Source organism: Cydia fagiglandana, chromosome 4 (genome assembly GCF_963556715.1).
Source record: "Cydia fagiglandana chromosome 4, ilCydFagi1.1, whole genome shotgun sequence".
Lineage (NCBI taxonomy): Eukaryota > Metazoa > Arthropoda > Insecta > Lepidoptera > Tortricidae > Cydia > Cydia fagiglandana.
Genome location: NC_085935.1, coordinates 8685802 through 8710097, shown reverse-complemented (window position 1 = coordinate 8710097; position 24296 = coordinate 8685802). Strand labels below are relative to the sequence as shown.

General features: G+C 37.8%; 2 protein-coding genes across 4 annotated transcripts in view; both read right to left on the bottom strand.

The window, feature by feature from the left end:
- LOC134663596 (venom dipeptidyl peptidase 4-like) overlaps positions 1-24296 on the bottom strand; it is a 163976-nt gene that overhangs the window by 19688 nt on the left and 119992 nt on the right. The gene's annotated exons all lie outside the window — the stretch shown is intronic.
- LOC134663595 (inactive dipeptidyl peptidase 10) overlaps positions 1-24296 on the bottom strand; it is a 106837-nt gene that overhangs the window by 5617 nt on the left and 76924 nt on the right. For 2 of the 3 annotated variants that reach the window (XM_063520004.1, XM_063520005.1), the window contains exons 3-13: positions 11287-11544; positions 10588-10691; positions 9875-10073; positions 9052-9126; positions 8866-8918; positions 4669-4880; positions 3695-3915; positions 2545-2648; positions 2243-2372; positions 611-851; positions 130-199 (exon numbers count right to left, since the gene is read on the bottom strand). In XM_063520004.1, coding sequence (XP_063376074.1) covers positions 130-199; positions 611-851; positions 2243-2372; positions 2545-2648; positions 3695-3915; positions 4669-4880; positions 8866-8918; positions 9052-9126; positions 9875-10073; positions 10588-10691; positions 11287-11400 — 1523 coding nt within the window. In that variant the 5' untranslated portion in view covers positions 11401-11544. The remainder of the gene's footprint in view (positions 1-129; positions 200-610; positions 852-2242; positions 2373-2544; positions 2649-3694; positions 3916-4668; positions 4881-8865; positions 8919-9051; positions 9127-9874; positions 10074-10587; positions 10692-11286; positions 11545-24296) is intronic. The other variant, XM_063520006.1, reaches the window with a different exon arrangement.

The window sequence follows — 24296 nt, the reverse complement described above, 5'->3', positions numbered from 1 at the left end:
TATTTCTTGGGACATGCTCGAATTCTATCGAAAAGCTACTGAAAGGGGCAAAGCTTTTTAGTACGAATTTATTGGTAGGGTTAGTGATATTAGGATCATTTTAAGCCACACACAATACACTCCAAATACTTAATTTGATTTGCTTCCATCAGCATTTCAGGTTGTAGTTTAGGTATGTAAGACTGTACTTTTTCTGAACCTGACAGAAAATATTGTATTAGTTAAATTATTAGAGAATTTAATACGTTTTTACAGCTAATACATACAAAGCAAGCTTATTCTTCGACCACGCCAATTGCTACCATACCTACATACATTGTCACTGTCACATTGTACAAGTTTTAAGTACCCGTGACTTTATTATTTAGTGTTTCCATTTTTATAATAGGACAGAGTTATTCTATATAAGTGATCCAAAAAGAAAGAAGTCTTTGTTGTTTAATGTGAATGCATGTGTAATGTGTTACCTATACAAGAATTACCTACCTATAGGTATGTGTGCTCTTGTGTATAAGTGTTATGTGATCTGGATGTGTTTGTATAGGTACATTGTCATGTTGTGTTGTATAAGTTTCAGTGCAGTTTAAGTTTAAAAAAATACTGATTGTACCTAAATAATAGACTAAATGGTTGATCTCGTCCCAGGCGAGTATCTCGGCGACCTCGACGCGGCCGTGGCTGAGCACGGCGAGGCGCTGGCGCACTACGTCCACGTGCTTGATGTGCGTGTAGTACTGCCCGCCGCCCTCCTGCACGCCCGCCAGCAGCAGGAACGCGCTGCCGTCCTCCGAGTACACGGGCTGCTGGTGCACTTCCAGCCACGGCTCGTCGGTCGCCTTCTCCGAATGGGTCTGCAATAGTAAGTTGTTTCTGAACGCAACCATAACTGACCGAATGTTTTTATTAGTTTATCCATTCACCGGTTCACTCTTCTTCTTTTCTCAACAATTACCAATGTTAACGACGCTCTGTATAAATTTAATTTGTTTTAATGAAAATACATAATTTTCATTTATAAAAAGTGTATTTTCATCATACCACAACAGTAGTTATACCCTCGTAAGGCCCAAGGACCCCAAGGTCCTACATATAGTACTTTTTCAGTTCAATGAAAAAATCATATTCAATTGGAATAGATTCGCATTTGTTTTGTTTCGCTCAATTTTCAAACAAAACCAAAATCAACTCTACTTCCTGCACTATAGGTTCAAATTTTAGTGACAAATTCAGGATTTTTCATTTGTATGGCTGGCCCTTAAGAGGTTATTTATGAAAAATCTTTGAATGAACATGTGTTACTTAAAAGCAACAAAAACCAGGCAAGGTTCTTATTTATGCCTAATTATCTCGTATTCCCATTAAGTTTTGTCGTTCAGTTGAACTACCTAATTCATCAGGATTCAGCAAAGATTCGGTTGCTTGCTCACAATGGCTAGAATTCACAATACAGTCTAATTATAATCTAGATCGGTTTTCACTCTGCATGAAGTCTTCTAAATAATAACCAGTTTTGAAAGGAAGCAACAGGCTTTTTGTTAAGTTTATAAAGTGATAGTCAATGAATTCACGACTGTCCGGAGTGTCCGGACGGCCGCTCCGACCGCAAAAGTTTGCGCTTCGCAAATTCCATTCTAAGATGCAGTTGCAAACCAACTATAACTAACTTGAAAACGTATAGAGAGCTAACCTCTAAGTAAGATTTACGAAGCGCAGAGTTGTAAGTAAACTTCGAGAAGGAGGTTTGTGTGAAATGGATGTAGGCAGCCGGCCTAGCCAAGGTTACAATCGCTATCGCGTCGACAACGAAAAGCTTTATGTCTCTCTATCACTCTTCCATATTCCATATTACTTATTGTTAGTGCGACCGTGACGATTGTAGTAGCGATTGGCATCTAGGCTACCCGGCCTGTACCGTCTACCATAAGAGCACACGGGGCCCGTGCCGGGGACCCCCATCCCCAGGGGCACACAGTAACAGTACAGACAGACAGTAACAGTAGGTATATTTGATTACCCATAATAAATAGAAGATCATAGTAGAAAAATGTTAGTTTAATTCGCTTTCTTTACCCAAGCACCCCAAATTCTTAAGTGCCCAAAAGTATTTACAGTCTGCAGGCAAACTGTAAATACAGTTTTGCAGGGATCTGTATAGTTTTAAGCTCTGTACTGTGTATTAATAAAAAAAAGGGTCTCGGCATAGTTTAAGACGGCCCTGGAAGTAGTTGTAAACTTAAATTACCTCCATACAGGTCCAGTTGGGTGCATAACAGCTGCTATAAACCGTTACGTTTTGTGCTCGATTTATCCAGACCACCCCCACATGAGAGTTGTCTTTGCCCACCCACTGGGCTGATATGAGATAATATTCCCTGTAAAATATTAGAAGTAAATTAAGCAATGTCTGTCTATGCTGCACGCAGCCACGTATTTAAAATCTACATTTACTGCAATAATTTTCAGCTTTATTGAAAGACTCTGCTGTTAAATTGACTAATTATAAACCAAAAATGCAGTAAGGAAACTCTAGTAATAAAAACATACATTCCATCTAACGTGTTCGGCGGTTTGATCTCCCATCTCTGCGGTGACGTTGAATTTTGGACCGCGACTATCCATAACGTTACTTTTGGTATTGAACTTCCGGGCTGAAATATAAACAAATGATTCTTAACGGCTATAGAAATAAACAAACATAATAAAACTTACATCACTAAAAAAAAAAAATGCCCCAGATCGCTGTCAACGGGCAAGGTGCCCAGAAGGCTGGCCGTATTTCCCCGCTGTATAGCGATGCTAATACGCTGAGCGAAATAGTGGCCAGCCCTTTGGTCACCAGAAGCCTCTATTATACGCTCCGATAAGTCTTTGTGCAGTCGACGCGCACTGGGCCCCCACGGCTATACTAATAAACATGCCAAATACTATACCAACTAACCAAAAATGACGTACCAACTTACTTATACTACTTGACAATGAGTTAGGTACTTGAAAAGCAATAGCAAACGTATTATTTAACATTTGAAGATGCAGATATTCCATGCATGCAAAAGGTGAAGCTTAAGCTTCATTAAGAATGCTCGTAGGATATATGATTGTTAAACTCAGCACGTTGCACATTTTCGTGAAAACTATTTACTACGAGCCAGAGCCATTTCAAAAGAGATTAGTGATCTCTATTCAAAAGTGTTAAAGTTAGATTTTTAAAAATCTACCTTTTTAAAATTACTCATTTGTCTCGTTTAGGTAATAGATAAGTACGTGACAGTGGCGTAGCTAGCATGGGTGGCACCCGGTGCGGAAATTGTGGGTGTCACCCCAAATTCAATCAAAATTGTAAAATATATTTAAAAAGAGTAATTGTAATTTTTGTTAAATAGCTCAGGATTTACTCCATCGCTTTCATTTTACGAATTTTTATAGGTGGCACTATGATGTTCACGGTCGGGTGTCACCCCAAAATGGGTGACACCCGACCACAGTGTGTGTAGCTACGCCACAGCCAGTACGTCTCATAAAGTCATAAGGAGTTTAGTATGTGGGCCATTTAATTTTAAGTTGTATATATATGTATTTTTTAATACCACTTTTTTATTTGGTTATGTTAAGTATTTCTACCCAGAATCACAAGCTTATTGATTCTAATAGGAGAAAAAAAGGCGAGATTTATCAACATTTTTGTGGAACGTCTTACCGTAGGATATCGTATAGTATCGTGGTCCGGGAAGACGGTAGGCACGGAGTTGTTGAAGGCCGGCAGCAGGAACCCGGAGCGCGCGGCGCCGACGCCGCCGATGCCCTGCGAGATGCGCGGGAAGCGCAGCTCCGACACCGCGCTGTCGTCGTACTGCACGTACAGCACCAGCGAGCCGTCCGCGGAGCCCCACGACGCGGAGGGGGCTTTCGTCACCTCCTCTACACATTTTAATAAATACATTCAGGCAAAGACATATGTAACTTCATGAGATGAATAAAGTCTAAGAAAATAAATGGGCAAGTGCGAGTCGGACTCGCGCACGTAGGGTTCCGTACCATAATGCAAAAAAAAACCAAAAAAAGCAAAAAAAAAAACGGTCACCCATCCAAGTACTGACCACTCCCGACGTTCCTTAACTTTCGTCAAAAATCACGTTTGTTGTATGGGAGCCCCATTTAAATCTTTATTTTATTCTGTTTTTAGTATTTGTTGTTATAGCGGCAACAGAAATACATCATCTGTGAAAATTTCAACTGTCTAGCTATCACGGTTCGTGAGATACAGCCTGGTGACAGACGGACGGACGGACGCACGGACAGCGAAGTCTTAGTAATAGGGTCCCGTTTTACCCTTTGGGTACGGAACCCTAAAAACGTGCCTCGGAAATCAAGAAAAAGTCATTATACTCGTGTGTCGATAGATGGCAGTAAATTTACAGTGACTACAACATTTACTATGGCAGGACCGCTCTATACTTACTATCTATTGATTCAGGCAAGTGCCTAGTCATAAGACGGTGACACCAATTATTAAGTCACTGTGGTCCTTCATATTTGAGCAAAATTTTTATTAATGTCAATTCTGAAGTTTTTAGTAACACTGCACTGCACTTCGTGGTCAGTAAGGCGTCCTCAATGTCATGTGCTTCTTGCCACTATAACGTTGGTAAAGTCAATCTAGTAGTTACTAACCTTGATACAACCAGTCGGATACTCCATTGTAGACCCGACCGGGACTGGCGTCGTCGGTGAGGCGCAGCAGCGGCGCGATCTTGGCGGGCGGGCCGGGCCGGGCCAGCACCTCGTTGTCGGCGGCCAGCAGTAAGGCACCCTCGGTTCCCAGCCACGCGGCGTGCTGCCACTCCCAGCTGCGCTGCCCGTCGCCGAACAGAGGCATGTGGTGGCTGGAGTTAAACCATTTATAGCTTAGACAGGGCTTCAGCACAGTAAGTGTTAACTATTGAAAAGACGATTCCACAAACACAACACTATCTTTCGGAGCATACCCCATCATTGGCACTTGGCAGCCGCCATCTTGGATTTACGCAGTCGGATCGATAGCATCGCTGAGATTTATGTAGTTTATAAAGAATTCCTTCGGAGCTCAGTGTTCTGTGTAAGTTTTATTATAAGGCTCGCGAGCCGCATGCGGCTTTTTGGATCTGCAATTGTGGTTCTTGAAAATCTAGATATCCACTATGGATAAGTCCTGTGGGCCACTTTTATGGCTTTTTGAGATTCCCGTCCCTGGGGTCTGGTCTGGTCTGGTCCTGGGATTCCAGAGGACAAGTGAGTATTCACATACATACATAATACATTCTTTTAATACAAAAATAGGGATACTGTCGTTGTAAATAACATTACTTTTCTACCGTACTTATAAGTGCATAATATGTTTGTTTTCATTGTTTACCGTTATAAGAATGGATTACAGACGAAGTACCTATAGGATGAGAGCTAAGAGTGCAATATGCGGATGCAACCTAGATTTACAGACACTCTTATCCGCACCGTTACATAGGTTAGATTGAGTAAGTACTTAACCTATTAACAGTCACAATATTTTGTAGCATAGTCTAGCCACACTGTTTCGTTATTAGCAAACTCTGCCTGGTATGAAATTTGTCTGAGCCAGGCTGTATTTAAAACGTTAATATTATTTAATAGTTACGTAGCGTTAGACTTTGTGTGCATTATCTCGTCGAAATACGATTTAAGTCCTAAGTAATGCACGCTATATTGTTCTAAAACCTAACTTTGTAAACCATAATCGTGTTAACTATGCGATGCTCCGCCGATACTGCTCATAAAATATGCTAGATATAAGCGTTCCCAGCACTGCACGCAAGGCAGGGTATTCATTCTCGGCTCGTAATCGTTTCATTATTTTATTATAATTAGTTAAGTAATTATAATAAAATAATGATACACGCGCGGTTAGCAACTATCCATATGATTTCTTGATATTTTTCTATCAAAAAAATTAAACAAGCATACAAGTTAAATTTATAAAATATAATATTTTTAATTCATAATCAAACACAAAGCTAATCCGCCACATTATGGTTATGATTATAGATTGGGTGCATATTAGTATACTTGGAATACTTAATACCTACTAGAATACTTAGTTAAATAGAGGCAATGGTGGTTTATAGCTGTGATCCATTCATTAACCAATTCATTTTGAAATAAAACGAACTACTGTGCAATGTACCTATTCATATAGGTAAGTTACAAGCAAGTTGAATCAGATTATAACTTCTCAAACCGCCCAAGTTTCAGCCGGCCACTAACAAGTAACAACGTATTGCCTCACAACTTCATTTCGATTCCGAGCGTCGAGACGCGAACCACATTAAAATTCTGCTCGCAAAATTTCAAATAAATTGGGAATCGTATTCACGTATCTATCGTCAAATCGATTTCTTCACCCCGGAGAAAAGAAAGAGGAAATTCACAAAGTAGATATGCTTTGCCGAAAAGAAAATAACGCGGTGAATTTGTAAATCTCTTTTAGAACTCTCGTTAAAAGATTCTATATGAAATTCATACGGTAAAGTTAGGTAGTTTGAAAGAAATGATTAAGTAGGATACGAAGTGTGCTGCGTAGGTGTGAAAAAAAAACGCATTTCCAAATAGATACCAAGGATTGATACTTTTTTGATAATATAAAACTTGTCCTAATTTAGTCGATTCAACAACAACTTTTAGAGGTCAACAGAGATGTGAAAAATACTTTATAAAAAGTATTTAAATACAAAATACAAATACTTCCTTGATAATACTATTTTAAATGCAAAATACAAAATTGTTTTTGAATTTGTATTTAAATACAAAATACGAAATAGGTATTTTCAAAATACTTTTTAAAAATACAAATACTTTGCGATAAAAGGTACTCTGAGTAGTCTGAATTAAAAAGTATTACTCGGAATTTCCGAGTTGAAAAGACTCTCTTTATTCTTTGAAATCAATCTTCTATCTAAAGTGCAAATTTCTAGTCGTTTGCTCATATTAACCGGTAGGATGTAGGTATGGATGATGGTTTTTAACAGCCAACTTTTAAAGCATTAATTTGTAATGTTTTACAGCTAGTATAATATAATGCCTCTCGTTAGTGTTTGTGTTTCACCGGGGCAAAAAGGTTTGTTCTCCTCTTATTGTGCCTTGAATGAAACCCTCGCAACACTCAAGATTCCACTTTTTTAACCACTCGTTACGCTTGTGGTCATGTGCGACGTTAGGTACTAAACAGATTCAACAGTTTCATGTTAAAAGAATGAGAGAGTTGCCAGGATTGTAATATCAGAAGAGATTGTAACTCCTACCTACATTACCTACGTACTATAAAGTATTTTGTATTTTGAAAATAGAAAATAGGTCCAAAAAACTATTTCAAATAAAATACAAAATAGTTTTCTTCAAAAGGTATTTAAATACAAAATAGGTATTTTGCATTTTAAATACAAGTATTTCAAATAAGTCACATCTCTGGCTCTGTAGGTACAACTCATATTCACCAATACGACTTTAAAGTATGTATTTAGTAAAGTTTAAAGTACTCAGTATTATATGCCTAAATTTATTGCACTCTGCTTATTAACGTGTTAATTATAAACTGAAATATTATGTATGTACTTAAAGTTACTTTGTCGTACTTAAACTTGCAACTGAACTTAAGCGAGGAGCAGCGATGAGGGCGGTTGCCGGTATTGTGTGTTGTGATAGAATAGGTACTCCGAATGCTACACAATTATATTGCTATGGTCAATAGTTATTTGTACAACAAGAGATCAAAGTTTGATATTTCTTCGAGTGCTTGAGTCCCGTGCAAGCGAAAGATTCTATAATAGATTCACGAGCTTAGCGAGTGAATCTAATTTAGAATCTTTAGCGTAGTAAGGGATTCAAAAGCGCACGAGATGTAAATAACTTTGATCTCGTGTAGTACACAAAATTTTTCACCCTAAGCAGTGAGAACATACCTAGAGGGACAGAGATAATAGAACCCAAGTATATCGAACTTGTATTAGACCCCGCATGTTGAAATGACATTTGACGATAAAGGTCACTTGAATGACATTTTGTCTCACTCAGTGAGACAAAATCGCATTTTGCTCACTGAGTGAGACAAAATGACTTAGTGAGCAAAATCGCATTTTGCTCACTGTTTTTAAGAAGCAAAGTACCCTTGTTCGAGCTGCTGAGGTGAAAATGGATTTTATAGATGTTACTTCTACATATGCACAAGAGCATACAAATTTATTTTATACCGCTTAAATTTTTTTTACGACGAAATGTACGATCATTATAGATAACTGAGAAATTCAACTAAAGGAAATCAGAAAAGTTGTCAAAAACAGCGAGGTTATAAGCAGTTCCCTACATTGAATTATCTCCTGGAATCATTCGGTTTTTAACACCGTATAACCCGGCCAGGTGTTTAAGCGGCAAATTAAAAATTAAAACACACGCGTGTCGAGATATGCCGCAGCTGCAAGTATTAATATTCCAAACGTACCTGAGAGAAAAATTTATAAAGGAAACGAATTGAGATCGTGCAGATATTTTAAATTCCTCCATGGGGAGCCGAATCGTGCCGCTTCTGGGCCGGCACAGGCATTTTATAGCTAGAATTTAGATATCAAATAGAAAATAGTAAAAATAATATGACGTATAAAGGTACTTATGCTGTTAGATTGTATGAAAACGGAAAAAAACTTTTTGATAGACGTATCAAATGGAGCTGTGAGGGAAATCAATTTGGGAAAGCGAAATTGAATTTACCGCGTGGCAATATAACCGTAAAATCCAGGCGGGTCCGTAATCGCGCCTGTAGCATGTGAGATGCGCAGGTATTGGGAATAGTAAAATAATACGACTTACTCATTTGTGACGTCATAAATGGTATAGTGAGCAGTAAACGTCCGCCGATAAACCTGTAAAGAAATTGGATGATTGAATCACATTGCAAGGTATTAGGTATTACCGGTACTGAACGAACTTTATAACGATTGTTTACCTACATTAGAAAAAGCCAATTAAAAGTTTTACAAGTCGGAGAGTACGAACCTTCTTGATATTGTGTTGGAAGAGCACGTAACGCAAGTTTGGCGAGCACTGGTACCCGCGCACATTCAGCTGCCTCTGTAAGTAAAATGAAAGACTTCAGTGAGATTCCTAAAGAAGATTCAGCAGGAAACTTCAAGTTTTTATTAAAGTTATCGCAAAGTCTGTCTTTCGATACTCGCCATCGATCTAGAGGCGATAACTCGATGCTCGTTTCAAGTTAATTATATAAAGTTAAGCTTTTAGTTACGAAAGATCGAGTATTGGCGTTTTCTCGCATTTTCCAGCAACGGCAGCGTTAGTATTAGGTTATTTATTTACGTCGTAGAGAGTTTTCGTGTGGGGAGCGCAAAGCATTTTCGGTTGGTAAAGTGGCAAGTTGCGGTCACTTGAGCTGTAGAGCGGCTTAAGCGGAGGCTTTCAGGCTGTGTTCATAATAACAATATGGCTGGAGCCGAGCGCGCTGCTACCCACCGCTACGTAAATGTTTTGTTGAGTTAAAAGCACTTAAGGATAAATTGTCTTTTATACTACGTACAGTGAAACAAGTTAATTGGAAATACCGAATACCGCTTTAACATATCAAAGCGACTTCGTTTCTGTATTGAGAGTATCATTAAGACGAACATATAAAAGAAAACTTAAAAGCTTTATAAGAATACAGCATTTCTGCCAAAGTTAAACAGAATGGTGTTGAGAAAGATTAGACAGCAAAGCTATGAGTCTTCAAGATGACGCAAAGTGGGCAGCTTATTGTCTGACGGGTCGATTGGCAGGGTTACTTGAGGATGAGAATGACAGAAGAAAATTATGAATAAAAACTGACTAGTGTGTGGTTGGTGACGAGGACAGACAGCGTGTTGTTGAAGGTGTCGAGCGCCAGTAACCCGCCGTCGTCCGCCTGGTACACCAGCTGGTGGGAGTTGACCCAGGTGGTGGGCAGCCGCTCCCCGGTCAGGTCGCCCCGCAGGAACTGCTCCAGTCGCATACGACGACCCGACCAGTATAATAACTCGTCCACATACCTGGAACAGGACATTTGTGAGTTGTGACCAGAACTAACTTTACTTGCTATGCATAAGGTATCTAATGGATTTTTTTTTATTTCGGGCTACTCGTAGTTGAAACCAGCATAAAAGTAATCTTTAATTACGAAAACCGAACTTTAAGTTAACATTAATACCTACCTAATCCGCTTTAAAACTTTTACGAAGTAAATGTTTGGCAGATACGAGTAACGAGTAGCAGTATTCGATTAAAATATTAAAATATATGTACATTTTTTTATAATTATTTACTTTTTTATTTTTTAAAACCATAAACATACTTAAAAACAAACTTAGAATAAAAAGTAGCCTAAAATTAAAACTACCTACAAAACTAAAACTAATACCTAAAACAAAAAATACATATATATAACATGATGTGGGTGATCTAGCCGAATATGTATATGTATATTAGGCTAGATCACCCAGGTCCGAACCCTGTGGAAGGTATATGTAATATGTTTGTACAATGTATCAGAAGTAAAATACTCACCCTAGTAAATAAATCGCTGTAACGATGCCAGCTATTACACAACTGATGACCATCAAAGAAAATATGATGCTTTTCCAATTGTGGCCATCTCCTGGGTATAATTCCTGAAAGAAAAAAAATACGAAATTATAACGCATATCTGTCGTTAATTGAGTATACATCTAATAATTTACTTCTACCTACGCGGCTACGGGCTACGGCGTAGCATAGCGTCTAAATGTTAGTGAACGTATTTATCACGTCGTCGACATAAATTGTACGTTGGAAGCCGTACCTTTTACCACTCTGCTAACTGTACTTTACGGTACGGCAGGCGTGGCTCACTCCGCGATTTCGTCGCTTTGCTACAGGTAGCTAAAAGTACATCCGTTCCACACCAATTTTGGTGGCTAGCCATAAAGCAGGCCACTGACGAGCCTTCCAAATGGATGCCGTTTCAATGTATTCATCCAAATGGACGGCATCCTAAATATTAAACATTGTACGTTTTTCACATTCACGGACCGATTTTGGATTGCAGCCACGCTATTTGGATTATTGGAAGGCTCGTCAGTGGCTACCTTAAGCCGCGCGTGGCGCTGTCGCCACCTAGCGGACATATGTGTCCTGATCGTAACAGACGCGTTTTGTTAGAGAGTGAGTCTTCCGTACCTAGTACTATTATTTATTCTGTGGGTACGGTTACGGAGTAGGGGTTACCTCTTCCTTGGCTGACTTGGGGTCGGCGACCTGTAGGGTCTCGTCGGGCGGCAAGCGCCAAGAGCCGCCGCCGCCGCCGCCGCCCGAGCGGTCCGTGTGGCCGGTGGCGTGCATGCGCCGCCCCCGCGCCCCCCGCCGCGCGCGCACCCGCCACCGCGCCGCGCTACTCGACCGCGCCCGCGCCGCACCTCGCGCTTCGAGCGCGCACTGCGGTGCCTGCTCTGTGCACCTGTCTGCTTACAGCGCTACGCTCCATCACTGAAACAAACAAAAATACTTAATTTAGGGCCAATGGCACCAACCACACTACAGACTGATCAACGTCAGCCAGCGCACCCCGGCCCCCGGCGCTTTACTATGAAACTTTCCATAACTACATATAAATTTTGCGAACTCTTTAACGATACGAACAGTTTAGTGCAACCGACGCTTAGTTAAATTCCTTGTATTTATTATCACTTCTACATTAAACACTGAAGCGTTTGGTATGGATGAAATCCGTTCCTTTTAATGGTAGGTACCTACCGAAAAAACAAATCTTTGTTATAAGATATCACTACAAATTATAATGATCGTGTTCCCACAATATTATTACATATTTATGTGTTACTGGCTAAATGATTTTCCTGAAGTCATATTAGGGAATATTAAAAACTTTCCAAACAACATATGTATAAGTACATATATTCTTAGATATGATACCTATCCCCTATTATGTAGCAAGTTAAAGGCTTTGTGCAACACCCGGCTACTTGTTAAGAAAACTAAAAAGATTTGATTTAAAAACTTCACATAGCAAGCTTCTGCTCAAACTTGGAAGCAGCAAACACTGCGAGATAATCGCTTTGCCTTTTTTCCCCAAAGCACTGAGTGTAAACCAACTTTTAACTTCTGTTACCGAAAACTGAACAAACCCACGCAAAAAGAATAAACCGCGAAACCGACCATGCTCCGTGTTTTGTGCATGCATACGTACGTGCTACGTAATACAGCTATATATATGTTGAGATTGAGTTTAGACGAGATCAAGCGTTTTTCGTGTTAAAGGATAACTCACGTTAGACCGAGCCGTGGTCGAGCCGGAGTGTCCGGAGCTTCGTTTTCTATGGAAAGGACCACGTGATCATCGATCAGCCCTCATAGAAAATGACATCTCGGACGCTTCGGCTCGGACACGGCCCGGTCTAGCGTGAGTCATCCTTTATTTAAATGTAATACAATCATATTTCTTCTCCTAACAATTTTTAATCAAAGGTACGATAAATCTAGATCGCCATTTTATCAAAAAATATACCTATTATCGACGACGCAAAGAGCGAAATACAGGTTCCCGAAAATGTATACAATAAGTGCATGAAATACTTATTCGACTACTCGTACTCTTGGTTTAAGTAGGTATAGGTACCTATAGGAATACGTAACGTTAGTTCTGTAACATATTCGACCACTCTAATGCGCGGAGAAAAGGCAAAGTTGTTAAACTTGAACGTTTACTCAACCAAGGATTTGTACTGAAATTGGCTTTCGTGCTCTGTTTACAAACATAAATTCTGGTAGATTTGTAGGTAAGCAGGTAGCTAGGTAGGTAGGTAACTAGGTAGCAGTGGCGGAGCTTCCATAGAATTCGATTCCCATCGGCTTGTCTGATATTCAGGCTCGTGGGCCATTTTCTTTAAACTTATGAAGAAAAGGAAAGGCAACTCAGCTACGGCTTGCCTACGAACAATCTACACGCGCCGCCACTGCTAGGTAGGTAGGTAATTAAGATAAATTAATATAGATGGCAAGAAAAGTTGCGACTGCGAAGTAAATAGGTTATAACTTCATATGAGATACCTTTTACTAAGATCCTTATATTATAACTGTTAGAAGTTTGTTTTAAGTAGACCAACGAATAATTTGTTAATAGCGGGAGTAGACGAGCGGTGCCGATGCGATAGAGTAGCGTTGGAGCGCCGCCAACGCCGGCACACACCACATCAGTTTATATATTCGCTCCAGGCGAACTTTACGACTCCGGAAAACTTATTCCAACTGCTCTCCCGAAGCTATTTTTTAAATAGCCATTTTTATTGCAAGAATATTCAGACCGGCCGTAATATTTCAACGAACAGATTATAAATTTGAAATCAATAAAAGCTGCCATTGAACGATAGTATCAAATTTTATGCACCGTTTGGGCAATAGTTATGTCCGTAGGCTGGATGGCGACAAAAGAAAATCGGGACCATTTGGCAAGAATTCTGCTGACATTTATTTTCCATTTTTAGGAGCCCAAGTAGACCAGAGAGCGTTAATTGTAGTTCGCGGCTGGGGAACGCAGCGATAGGGCTTTTACAGATTTTTATCTGAGCCGCAAATGTTGCCTCCGTTGAAATAATTTCGAGAGGCGACAATTTGCGGTGGGCCTAGAGTAAAGATTTAAGTATTTAATTTAGCACTGTTATTCAATCACCCCGCATTTCAAATTGAAAGTGCCTTTATTGTTATATTCTCTTAGTAACTTTTATGTGATATTATTATTAAGTATGTAATTAAACTTATTACTTGTCCTTTAGAGCGTGCCTAATTTAGTTTAGTTTATATTTTATATAGATTTGACTAATGTTCGAGCTGCGAGGTTGTATGTAGAGGGGCGAGAGGACGTCGGGTGCGGTCAATTAGGCATTAGCCATGTGTCTTCCTCGTACATTTGCTTTCGGCTTTGTAGCTGTTTTACGCCGCCTTTATTGCCCGGACGACCGGGTGCTCCCGGGAATTAGCCACTCAGCTGCAATGCAGATAAACTAAATATGTATGCAGCGTAGAACTACATAAGAATCTAAAGTGGGAAAATGATTGATAGGGCTTCTGATCAACGGTAGTCGGTAGCTCGTCGAAACTTACTAAGTGGAGGGAGAAGTTTAAATATTTACTCTCAATTTTCTTCGTAGCGGTGATTGCTTATTTTCTACTCAAAAACACTTAAAAAAACTTAACTAAGCGTTAATTTTTTGTCACGATACATATACCGGGTGTGGCCTGTAATATGAGCAAAAAATTAAATTGTAGGCTGTACTCCTCATACTGACCAACATTTGACAGCGACTTTTAAAAATACCTTGTTGTTTGATTTTTAATACACGTTAAAGTTTATTCTAAGACGCAATGTATTGCGAATTTTGTTTTGTTTAAGGCGTGATAAGCAACGTCAATCACAATGATATGGCGTGGCGATGGCGTCCATTGAAGATAATATTTATTTTCTATGAAAAATAGGGAGTCTAAATACTTCATAATTTTTAAAAGTTGTTGAACAAAAGTGTCACCGTTTGAGGAGTACAATCTATGTTTTAATTATTTGCTCGTGTTACAGGCCACACCCGGTATACCTATAAGTATTTCGTATGTTCGCAATAGATGGCGTCCATGTAAGAAGTGACATAGAAATGCGCGCCCATTTGTTATGAATAAGGCCACTTAGTGGCCATTGTTTTTATAACAGCGCTTGAAATATTGGCCCTTGTCAATGTGTGTTGTCAACATACTGGAGTTTAGTGCCCGTTGGCTGCGCGCCAGGGTCTAATTCAATTGGTAGAGCCTAGGGTAGGGCCCGCGTTAGGGCGGTTTCTCACTGCCCGACACAGAGTGTATACGATACCAAGGCAAGTAAATGTGGAAAATGTGATTCTGTCTAATGTTACGTAGGTCACTCGATAAGTTTTGAGATGCTCGAAATTCGAAAATGAAACGCACCTGAATTATATGTTTTTAAAAAGCAAATTTATTTAAAAATAGAACTCAAGTTGCCGATTCGCTCCAATTTAAAAAATGAATATGTTACAGTCATTTTTCCAAATAGTCATATGCCTTATGGGAATATAGTTCAGAGCCGGAAACCGCTACCAACTTTTAGTATGTTGTTGGGCATAGCATTGGGTCTCCAAAACTGCCGGGAGACGGCGGCGCCGACCATCTACTTCAGCGGAATGACGTCATCAAAATGACTCCCGCTTCGTTGCGAATATTGCATACTGCACCCAAATTATGCATAGCACATACACGTGTGGGGTATTAAATGAAAGCCAATTAAATAAACTATATTTTATTCATACAAAGTGTATCAAAATGTGCAACAGTTTAAGAAAAATTTACAAAATAATAAAAATTACGTAAAAAAATATTCGATTATTTGGATTTTGCAACCAAACCAAAAGTCGGACGATAAAGCAATGTACTACAACATTAAAGATGACGTCTCAAGCCATACACTGATATCAATAAAATCAAAATTGAACCAAATATGTGGAAATTATGCATCAAAATGTAGATATTTGCCCATACAAATGCATAAAAGTTAAAAAAATCAAAATTGGTCATTTTCAGGATAATCCGCATAAGCTTCTAGTATGTTATTAGCAATATGACCTGGATTCTAAAACTGCCGGGAGACCATCTCTGTTGTTCCTCAGTTACAAATAATGACGTCATATAAATAATCACTGCCGAATTTCGTAAAATGTAAATTATAGCTATACCACGAGTCTCACATACACGTGAGTTACATGTAATGAAAGGTTATTAAATGTATTATGATTCACTAAAACATTGTTTGTAAAAAAAATGTACGGTTTCAGAGCTAGAAACAACGAAATACCACTTTTTATGGAAAAACTAGATATGTATCAATTTTATAGCTAAACTAAAACCGTCAAAAATTTTTTGCATATAATATTTGAAAAACTAGTTATTCAACTATATATCACAATTTAAATTTTACATTTCCGACAAAAACTGTGGAAGGTGTGGAAAAAAAACTAAAGCGCCCCAACAATTCTACCTTAATGCGCTCATATTATGCAAGGAATAGTTCTATTTATCGAGTATTAAATGAATGAACATTACATAAAATACATGAAAACGACATTTTCGAATGGAACCATAATTAAAAAAATAATAATTTACTTGATAAGTAAGCAATATACTGTTTTATTTAAATCTCCTCCTTTCAAAGTCGGTTAAAATGTAGTTTTGTGACCTGGGCTAAAAAGACAAATAAATTGACACCTAATTTATCAAAATCAGTTCAGTAGTTTCATGCAAACAGTACCTACACATGCACGCATAGATAGCAAATTCTGCCGTAGTCGGACAAAAAATTAAAATTCAATAATTAGACTTTTACTATTATGGCCTGGCGTGACTTGGCATCTAACGTTGAAACCCTCAGGCCGTAGATGTTAGCAGGCCTAGCGGGCGTCGCCTCGATGAGTTAGCAAGATGCCTTATGGAGGCTTCGAATGATCAGAGGGGTGACCTGTATTTCGGAGGATCAGAGGGAAAATTCGGCCAGCCTTCTCAGCTCAGCCTTGAAACCCTTGCACCAATCAAGATTCCACTTTTATAAGAATACCCAACTTACCCAGAATAGGTCAGAGTGACGCTCTTTTGTGCCAGAGGCCAAGATCCTCTTTGCTTTGGGTCACTGAGCCAGTGATGTATGTATGTACGAGGCTAATCGAGGCTTAAATATATAATTATGTATCGCATTAAGTGAACTGATATGGCATTTACCTCCATAAGGCATTTTGTATTAGGCATGTACCTACTTACTGTCATGTAACTTTACATTTCTCTAATAATGTAGCGTTAGGCCATGACAATAAGAGTCTATTTCATATTAATATTTACCGCGACTACAGCAGGAGCTGCTATCTACGTATGTAATTATGTATTTTTTACATGAAACAACTGAACTGATTTTGATAAATGAGGTGTCAATTTATTTGTTTTTGTAGCCCAGGTCACAAAAGCTACATTTTAACCGACTTTGAAAGGAGGAGATTAGGTACCTAAAGAAACAGTATATTGCTTACTTATCAAGTAAATTATTATTTTTTTAATTATGGTTCCATTCGAAAATGTCGTTTTCATGTATTTTATGTAATGTTCATTCATTTAATACTCGATAAATAGAACTATTCCTTGGATAATATGAGCGCATTAAGGTAGAATTGTTGGGGCGCTTTAGTTTTTTTTCCACACCTACCACAGTTTTTGTCGGAAATGTAAAATTTAAATTGTGATATATAGTTGAATAACTAGTTTTTCAAATATTATACGCAAAAATTTTTTGACGGTTTTAGTTTAGCTATAAAATTGATACATATCTAGTTTTTCCATAAAAAGTGGTATTTCGTTGTTTCTAGCTCTGAAACCGTACATCTTTTTACAAACACTGTTTAAGTGAATCATAATACATTTAATAACCTTTCATTACATGTAACTCACGTGTATGTGAGACTCGTGGTATAGCTATAATTTACATTTTACGAAATTCGGCAGTGATTATTTATATGACGTCATTATTTGTAACTGAGGAACAACAGAGATGGTCTCCCGGCAGTTTTAGAATCCAGGTCATATTTCTAATATCATACTAGAAGCTTATGCGGATTATCCTGAAAATGACCAATTTTGATTTTTTTAACTTTTATGCATTTGTATGGGCAAATATCTACATTTTGATGCATAATTTCCACATATTTGGTTCAATTTTGATTTTATTGATATCAGTGTATGGCTTGAGACGTCATCTTTAATGTTGTAGTACATTGCTTTATCGTCCGACTTTTGGTTTGGTTGCAAAACCCAAATAATCGAATATTATTTTACGTAATTTTTATTATTTTGTAAATTTTTCTTAAACTGTTGCACATTTTGATACACTTTGTATGAATAAAATATAGTTTATTTAATTGGCTTTCATTTAATACCCCACACGTGTATGTGCTATGCATAATTTGGGTGCAGTATGCAATATTCGCAACGAAGCGGGAGTCATTTTGATGACGTCATTCCGCTGAAGTAGATGGCCGGCGCCGCCGTCTCCCGGCAGTTTTGGAGACCCAATGCCATGCCCAACAACATACTAAAAGTTGGTAGCGGTTTCCGGTTCTGAACTATCTCTGCGACCGTTTCCCATAATGCATGGCACTAAAAACGGTTCCCGCGTTTTTTCTTTGAAACGATGGAGCTTAACCCCGAACATTTGCGTGCTATGATATTTTATGATTTTAAATTTGGTTTATTTGAACAATTGTGTTTCCAACGATTGCAGTCAGCGTTAGGAGAGTCTGCTCCTTCACGGGCAACCGTTTTTTAGATTGTTCAACGAATTCAAAAGGGGTAAAACCAGCCTCGAAGATGACCACCGAAGTGGTCGCCCGCAAACAGCAGTAACTGCAGAAAACGTGTGGACTACTGAAATGTTGGTGCGAGAAGATCCACGAATAACATACAAGGACATAGAGAAGATCCTAGCGGTCAATTCGGGGGGCGTTAATATAATCCTACATCAATATCTTGGAGTGAGGAAGCTCTGTTGTCGTTAGATCCCGCGTTTGCTCTAACAAACTGATGAAGTTGCGATTTCTGCCTTATCGGATCAAGACTGGCAAAAATGTTTTCAAAGTTGGTTTAGATGAATGGAACTTTGAATATAGACTGATAGAGAGTATTTTGAAAAAAATTAATATAAATAGTGCTAATATCTTGAATAGTTTTTCTGTATCTCAAAACTTATCGAGTGACCTACGTATTTTTTATATTGCTAAAGTCTCCAGCAGCTTATTTCCTCCTTGTAAGACTGTGTGGATATCGTGGTTCACATTTTTGATCACGATCTTCTCCTTATCAGAAATGGTATAAATATTGAATACTTTGGGTAATAAGAAAACATGTTCTTGAAGACAAAAACTGATGAAAGTTTGAAATGCTACTGTTTCAAAATAATATTTAAAATTATAGTGTATTAGTAATTTTACCTAAAAAAATACGGATTAACTATTTCGCGTATAATAAATTTGAAATACCTATTGTGCCTATTTATTTCCCAAGTAGAAGAAGGAGTAGCTGTTATGTTCTCATACTTCTGTATGATATCAGATGTCTTGTTCGATAGACAAAAACGTGAGATCGTGAAGTGCTGTGTGAACGCGCTCTTATTCGCGACATTCCAGTGTTTTATGACGTACACATAAAATAGTACATTTCGATGCTAGTGCGGAAGGTATGTCATTACTTCACGAGTACCGAGATATCTTGCCACGAGCCGCAGGCGAGTGGCAAGACTCGGGACGAGTGAAGAATGACATTTCCGCACGTGTATCGAACGACGTTTTTTAATACAGTTGCGAAAAAATAAGAAAAACATTGTTAATCGTACACTAAACAAAAGTGGTAACAGTGACAGCTCGGTTAGACGTCGTCTTTAAGTATATTATATCTATGGGCGTTTGGCAGCTATTCCGTTCCATTCAGTCAACTTATTAAGAACGGAATTATCAATATTGAATATTAAAAAATAAACGTGTTATAATGATGAAGAGGTAAGTAATTAAATATGAAATATGTAATATTTTTCGTACGTTTAAAGGAAACTAATATTAACACTCATCAATAAGTAGTCGTGAATTGGAACAAGTATAAATTTAAAAAAATTGGAAAAGTAAAAAGCACTAGTTCGAGATAACCAACTTTCCGCACGCTAAACAGCTACGTAAAGTAGCACTTTTTGAGCAACTGTATTAAAAATAAATTAACTGACTGTTTTTAATTCATACTAATCTATAGGTAATTTTATATGCGACAATATATAGTCATACTAGTTGTAACGAGTATTATTGAAAATTAAAACATATTTTATTTATTTATTCGTGTAAATTCTGTATTAGATGAATCTTAACCACCGTTGTTACTTACTAATAAAACTCAAGATGCGAAATGTGCTTAGACTTGATTTAAATTTACAGCTTACGAGATGTATTTTTTTAAGGATTGGTTTATGACGCAAGGAAATTATTTCGTCTTAATGTTCCGTTGGAAGATGCTATAGTTTATTACGAAGCTTCGGATGCTGCCGTTAAATATAAAAATGTTCCGTTTTATTGCCCGAATAAAATGTCCATTAAAATGCAAAAGTTCATTGAGGTCGCTGTATAAATAGTGAGTAAATGTTTACAGAAGGATATCGACCATCACTGATATACTTATGGCTTTTATCTGTAATTTCTGTGGTGTTGTATCTGTTGGTAAACCTTAAATAAATAAAATAAAAATAAAATAAATAATTTTGATATAAAATTTGTATTAATTTCCAATTGGAATACAAATCGTATAACATTTTAAACATAAGTTACAGTAAGTTCCACATCTTAATTGATTTTACAATTATTATGTTTCAACAGTGGTACCTACATTAATTAAGTTAGCTCTGGCTTAGTGCCAATGTTTAAATAGCCTACGGAAGCACTATAGTAAAGATTTACGACTTTATCACTTTTAATGCTTTTTACTTTAGTAAGAAAACACTTAAGTTATACGATTCTTCCATTTACATTATAATTTATCACGTTGCTACAACTGCATTAACGATGCTGGAATAATATTTGTTTGCTATTTTGTTAAGTCTTCTTCCTGGCGTTATCCCGGCATTTTGCCACGGCTCATGGGAGCCTGGGGTCTGCTCGACAACTATAGTTATTTGTACAACAAGAGATCAAAGTTTGATATTTCTTCGAGTGCTTATTTTGAGTCCCGTGCAAGCGAAAGATTCTATAGTAGATTCACGAGCGTAGCGAGTGAATCTAATTTAGAATCTTGAGCGTAGTAAAGGATTCAAAAGCGCACGAGATGTAAATAACTTTGATCTCGTGTAGTACACAAAATTTTTCACCCTAAGCAGTGAGAACATACTTAGAGGGACAGAGATAATAGAACCCAAGTATATCGAACTTGTATTAGATCCCGCATGTTGAAATGACATTTGACTATAAAGGTCACTTGAATGACATTTTGTCTCACTCAGTGAGCAAAATGCGATTTTGCTCACTGAGTCATTTTGTCTCACTCAGTGAGCAAAATCGCATTTTGCTCACTGAGTGAGACAAAATGAGTGAGCAAAATCGCATTTTGCTCACTGTTTTTAAGAAGCAAAGTACCCTTGTTCGAGCTGCTGAGGTGAAAACCATTTTGTTAAGTAGGTACCTACATTGAATTTATGGACTGAATCGTAGCTACGCATTATGCATTTTACAAACTTAAATACTTAAGCGCTTATTTAGTATTCAGTATTTAATTCTATGAGTACAAATTATCTCAACTTGAGTTCATTCAGTAGGTACTAAGTCACGACACGTTATCGTATTTTCGCAACAGAGGCACCGGGAATACTTGGATACCGGGGGTAAAAGCGTAGCACCTGAAAATAAAACCGATTCAAGTCTGTTACTCAAAACAAATCTATACCACATCACATCTCACCGTCTCTATCGAGTACCTACAGCTGCAACATGCTCGGGTTTACTATAAAACATTTACCTACATCTGTGCCGCTATTGAAACACCGGGGCGTATTCTAAAATATGTAAATACCTATCGAAAACCTGATTCTCACAGATCCCGGTGTTTTTGGGTTCCTTCAACTCAGAATCACTAGCATATTCAATTCTGATGACAAAATAAAATGTCCCAAAAATTTGTATGCATAATTGTACGTTCCACTACGTCACGCACATACAAGTGCAATTTTTTTTCATACTAAAACATCTACTAATGCAATGAACATTTTGGGACATCTTTTTTTAATGGTGCGATGGAGAATACCTACTGTCGATTCTGAGTAAAATGTGCCCCAGAACGTCCAGATTTGAAAGAATCAGGTTTTCGATATTTATTTTAGAAAAACCGACTTGAGTGTAACTTTGATCGGCGTCAGCAACCATAAAATACCGACAATAATCAGTAATTCACAAAGTTATTGCGCTCGAGTCCGTCACAGCCCATTTGCGCGAGTCGCTTCATGGAGCCGTTTGGTCAAAATCAGAAATCCGTTGGAAATAGAAGGGAAGTGAAAAGCGTACTAAAATGGCGTGAAGCTGGGTGCCGTCCGGAGTGCGGCTAATCTTTTTATTGCTGGCGCGATCTCACAATTGTACCTCAACTAAGACTCTTTTAAAATGTATTTAGATTTCAGTAATATGAATGCAAATAAAGATGATTTTGATGAAAATACAAATTGCAGTAAACATAACAATGGCATCTAATTGCATCCAATGAAATGACAGGATAATTCATTTAACTTCGGGATAATCTTCGCGTTGATAAACTGTTTAATTGTTCATTCATTGTTTTCATAGCTCTTGCGTGTATGTTCCTGCTTATTTCTTTTAGTGCAAACCCTGTCAACATATTTAAAATACAACCCATGTAGGTAAATCATGTACTTAAATAAAATTATGTATTTTAGGTATCCTATTATGTGTATGAAAATATATTCCGTAAAAATTATATCCCTCAGCCACTTGGCTTATCTTTTTTGTTCTAACGGCGAGGTAGGTGAACTGAGCACTTTGTTATTCTGAAGTAAGAAGCCGTCATCAAGGAATTGAGTTACTCGTGGCTCCATTTTGTGGAAGGAACTGGAGGGGCTATTACTTGAGTTGAATTGGCTGGTGGGTGAGAGGTCTCGCTTCGCGGCTAATAATTTAATTTCACTTGGCGAGAGGCCCGCCCTCCGCCCGCTGCACCGCGCTCACGGCTCGTTACACGATGGAACTTTCAACAATTCAAACTGTCCAATTATGGACACGGTGATTTATATTTTGCTGTAGCAGGATACATATTATAGGTAATAACTGATAAATTGACATAATAATAGAAATTCACCAAGAAACAGACATATTTTCAATCGGACACTATGGTCATAGTACGTACCTACCTATTAATAAATAGTTACCTATTCAAAATACACATTTAATGTTGAATTGACACTACACGGTTTTCTGGTTAAAAAAACATTATTATAATTCGATATTTTATATTTCGATTTGATTTTCATAATGTGTATGAGATATGTGTTATTAAACTATATTTACAAAGATACTTTCATGTTTAAAATCTTTCTATTTATCAAAAACTGTGTTTGACAGCACATGGCCCAATTTAGACATTTACCGTATTATAAAAGTATGACACCTACGCGACAAGCCGCCAAGTCGCGCCGATCTGTCTCTTCTCGCGCCTATCGCGGCAAGATGTGCTAGAGGTGCAGATATCCTGTTAGGAGATGGCGTGAACAATATGTAGTTCGTGCGGGGCCGCCTATAAATCTCCCCCGCCCTGGTTCACCTGCTGGCGACTTTGTACCGGGGATATCGCTCGCCGTGAACTTGCGTTGCTTCCCGCATGGGTTATGAACTTATGAACACAAAGAGGGACGTCTTCTCGCATTTAAATAAAGAAATCCGTTAATAAATATGTCCTATGCTACTTTCTTATACCTACATATAAGCAAATTTAAGGTATAATGATTAATAGTACATTTCAATGCAAGTGTGGAAAATATGTTATTATTTACGAGTCCCGAGATCTAGTCTAGTCTTTTATGAGCCGTAGGCGAATAAGAGACACGGGACGAGTAAATAATAACACTTTCACACGTACATTGAACGCCGTTTTTTAATACATTTGCGAAAAAATCACAATATCACAAATATTGGTAACACTTACAGTTACGAATTTTCCCTTAAACTTGAATGATATTGTATATCCAGCACTATAAACTACGTTCAGCGTACATTTATATTGCCAAAATTAATCACATTAACTCATTTCATACAAAAACACTCTTACAGTTGCAATTTAAGATAATTATTTTGATAAGTACCTACAACTAAATTTCAAGTGAAAATGGCGGGCGCCGGTTTTACTTTTTAATTTTTATTTTTTTCTGTTTTCTGTGACAGCCAACGTGGCAATGATAGTTCCATTCAGCCAAATAATAAAAAAGTTTTGTAGTGAAATATCGTATTTTACAACGTTATATAATAACAAATAAATATTTACTTTATATCATGTAACAATACTTTTGTATGTAATAAATGTCTAATGGCAAAATAAAAATATATAAAGTTTTTAAACATCCAAACTCTTTGGTGTGAACGTATCGATTACTTACGGTCAGAATTCAA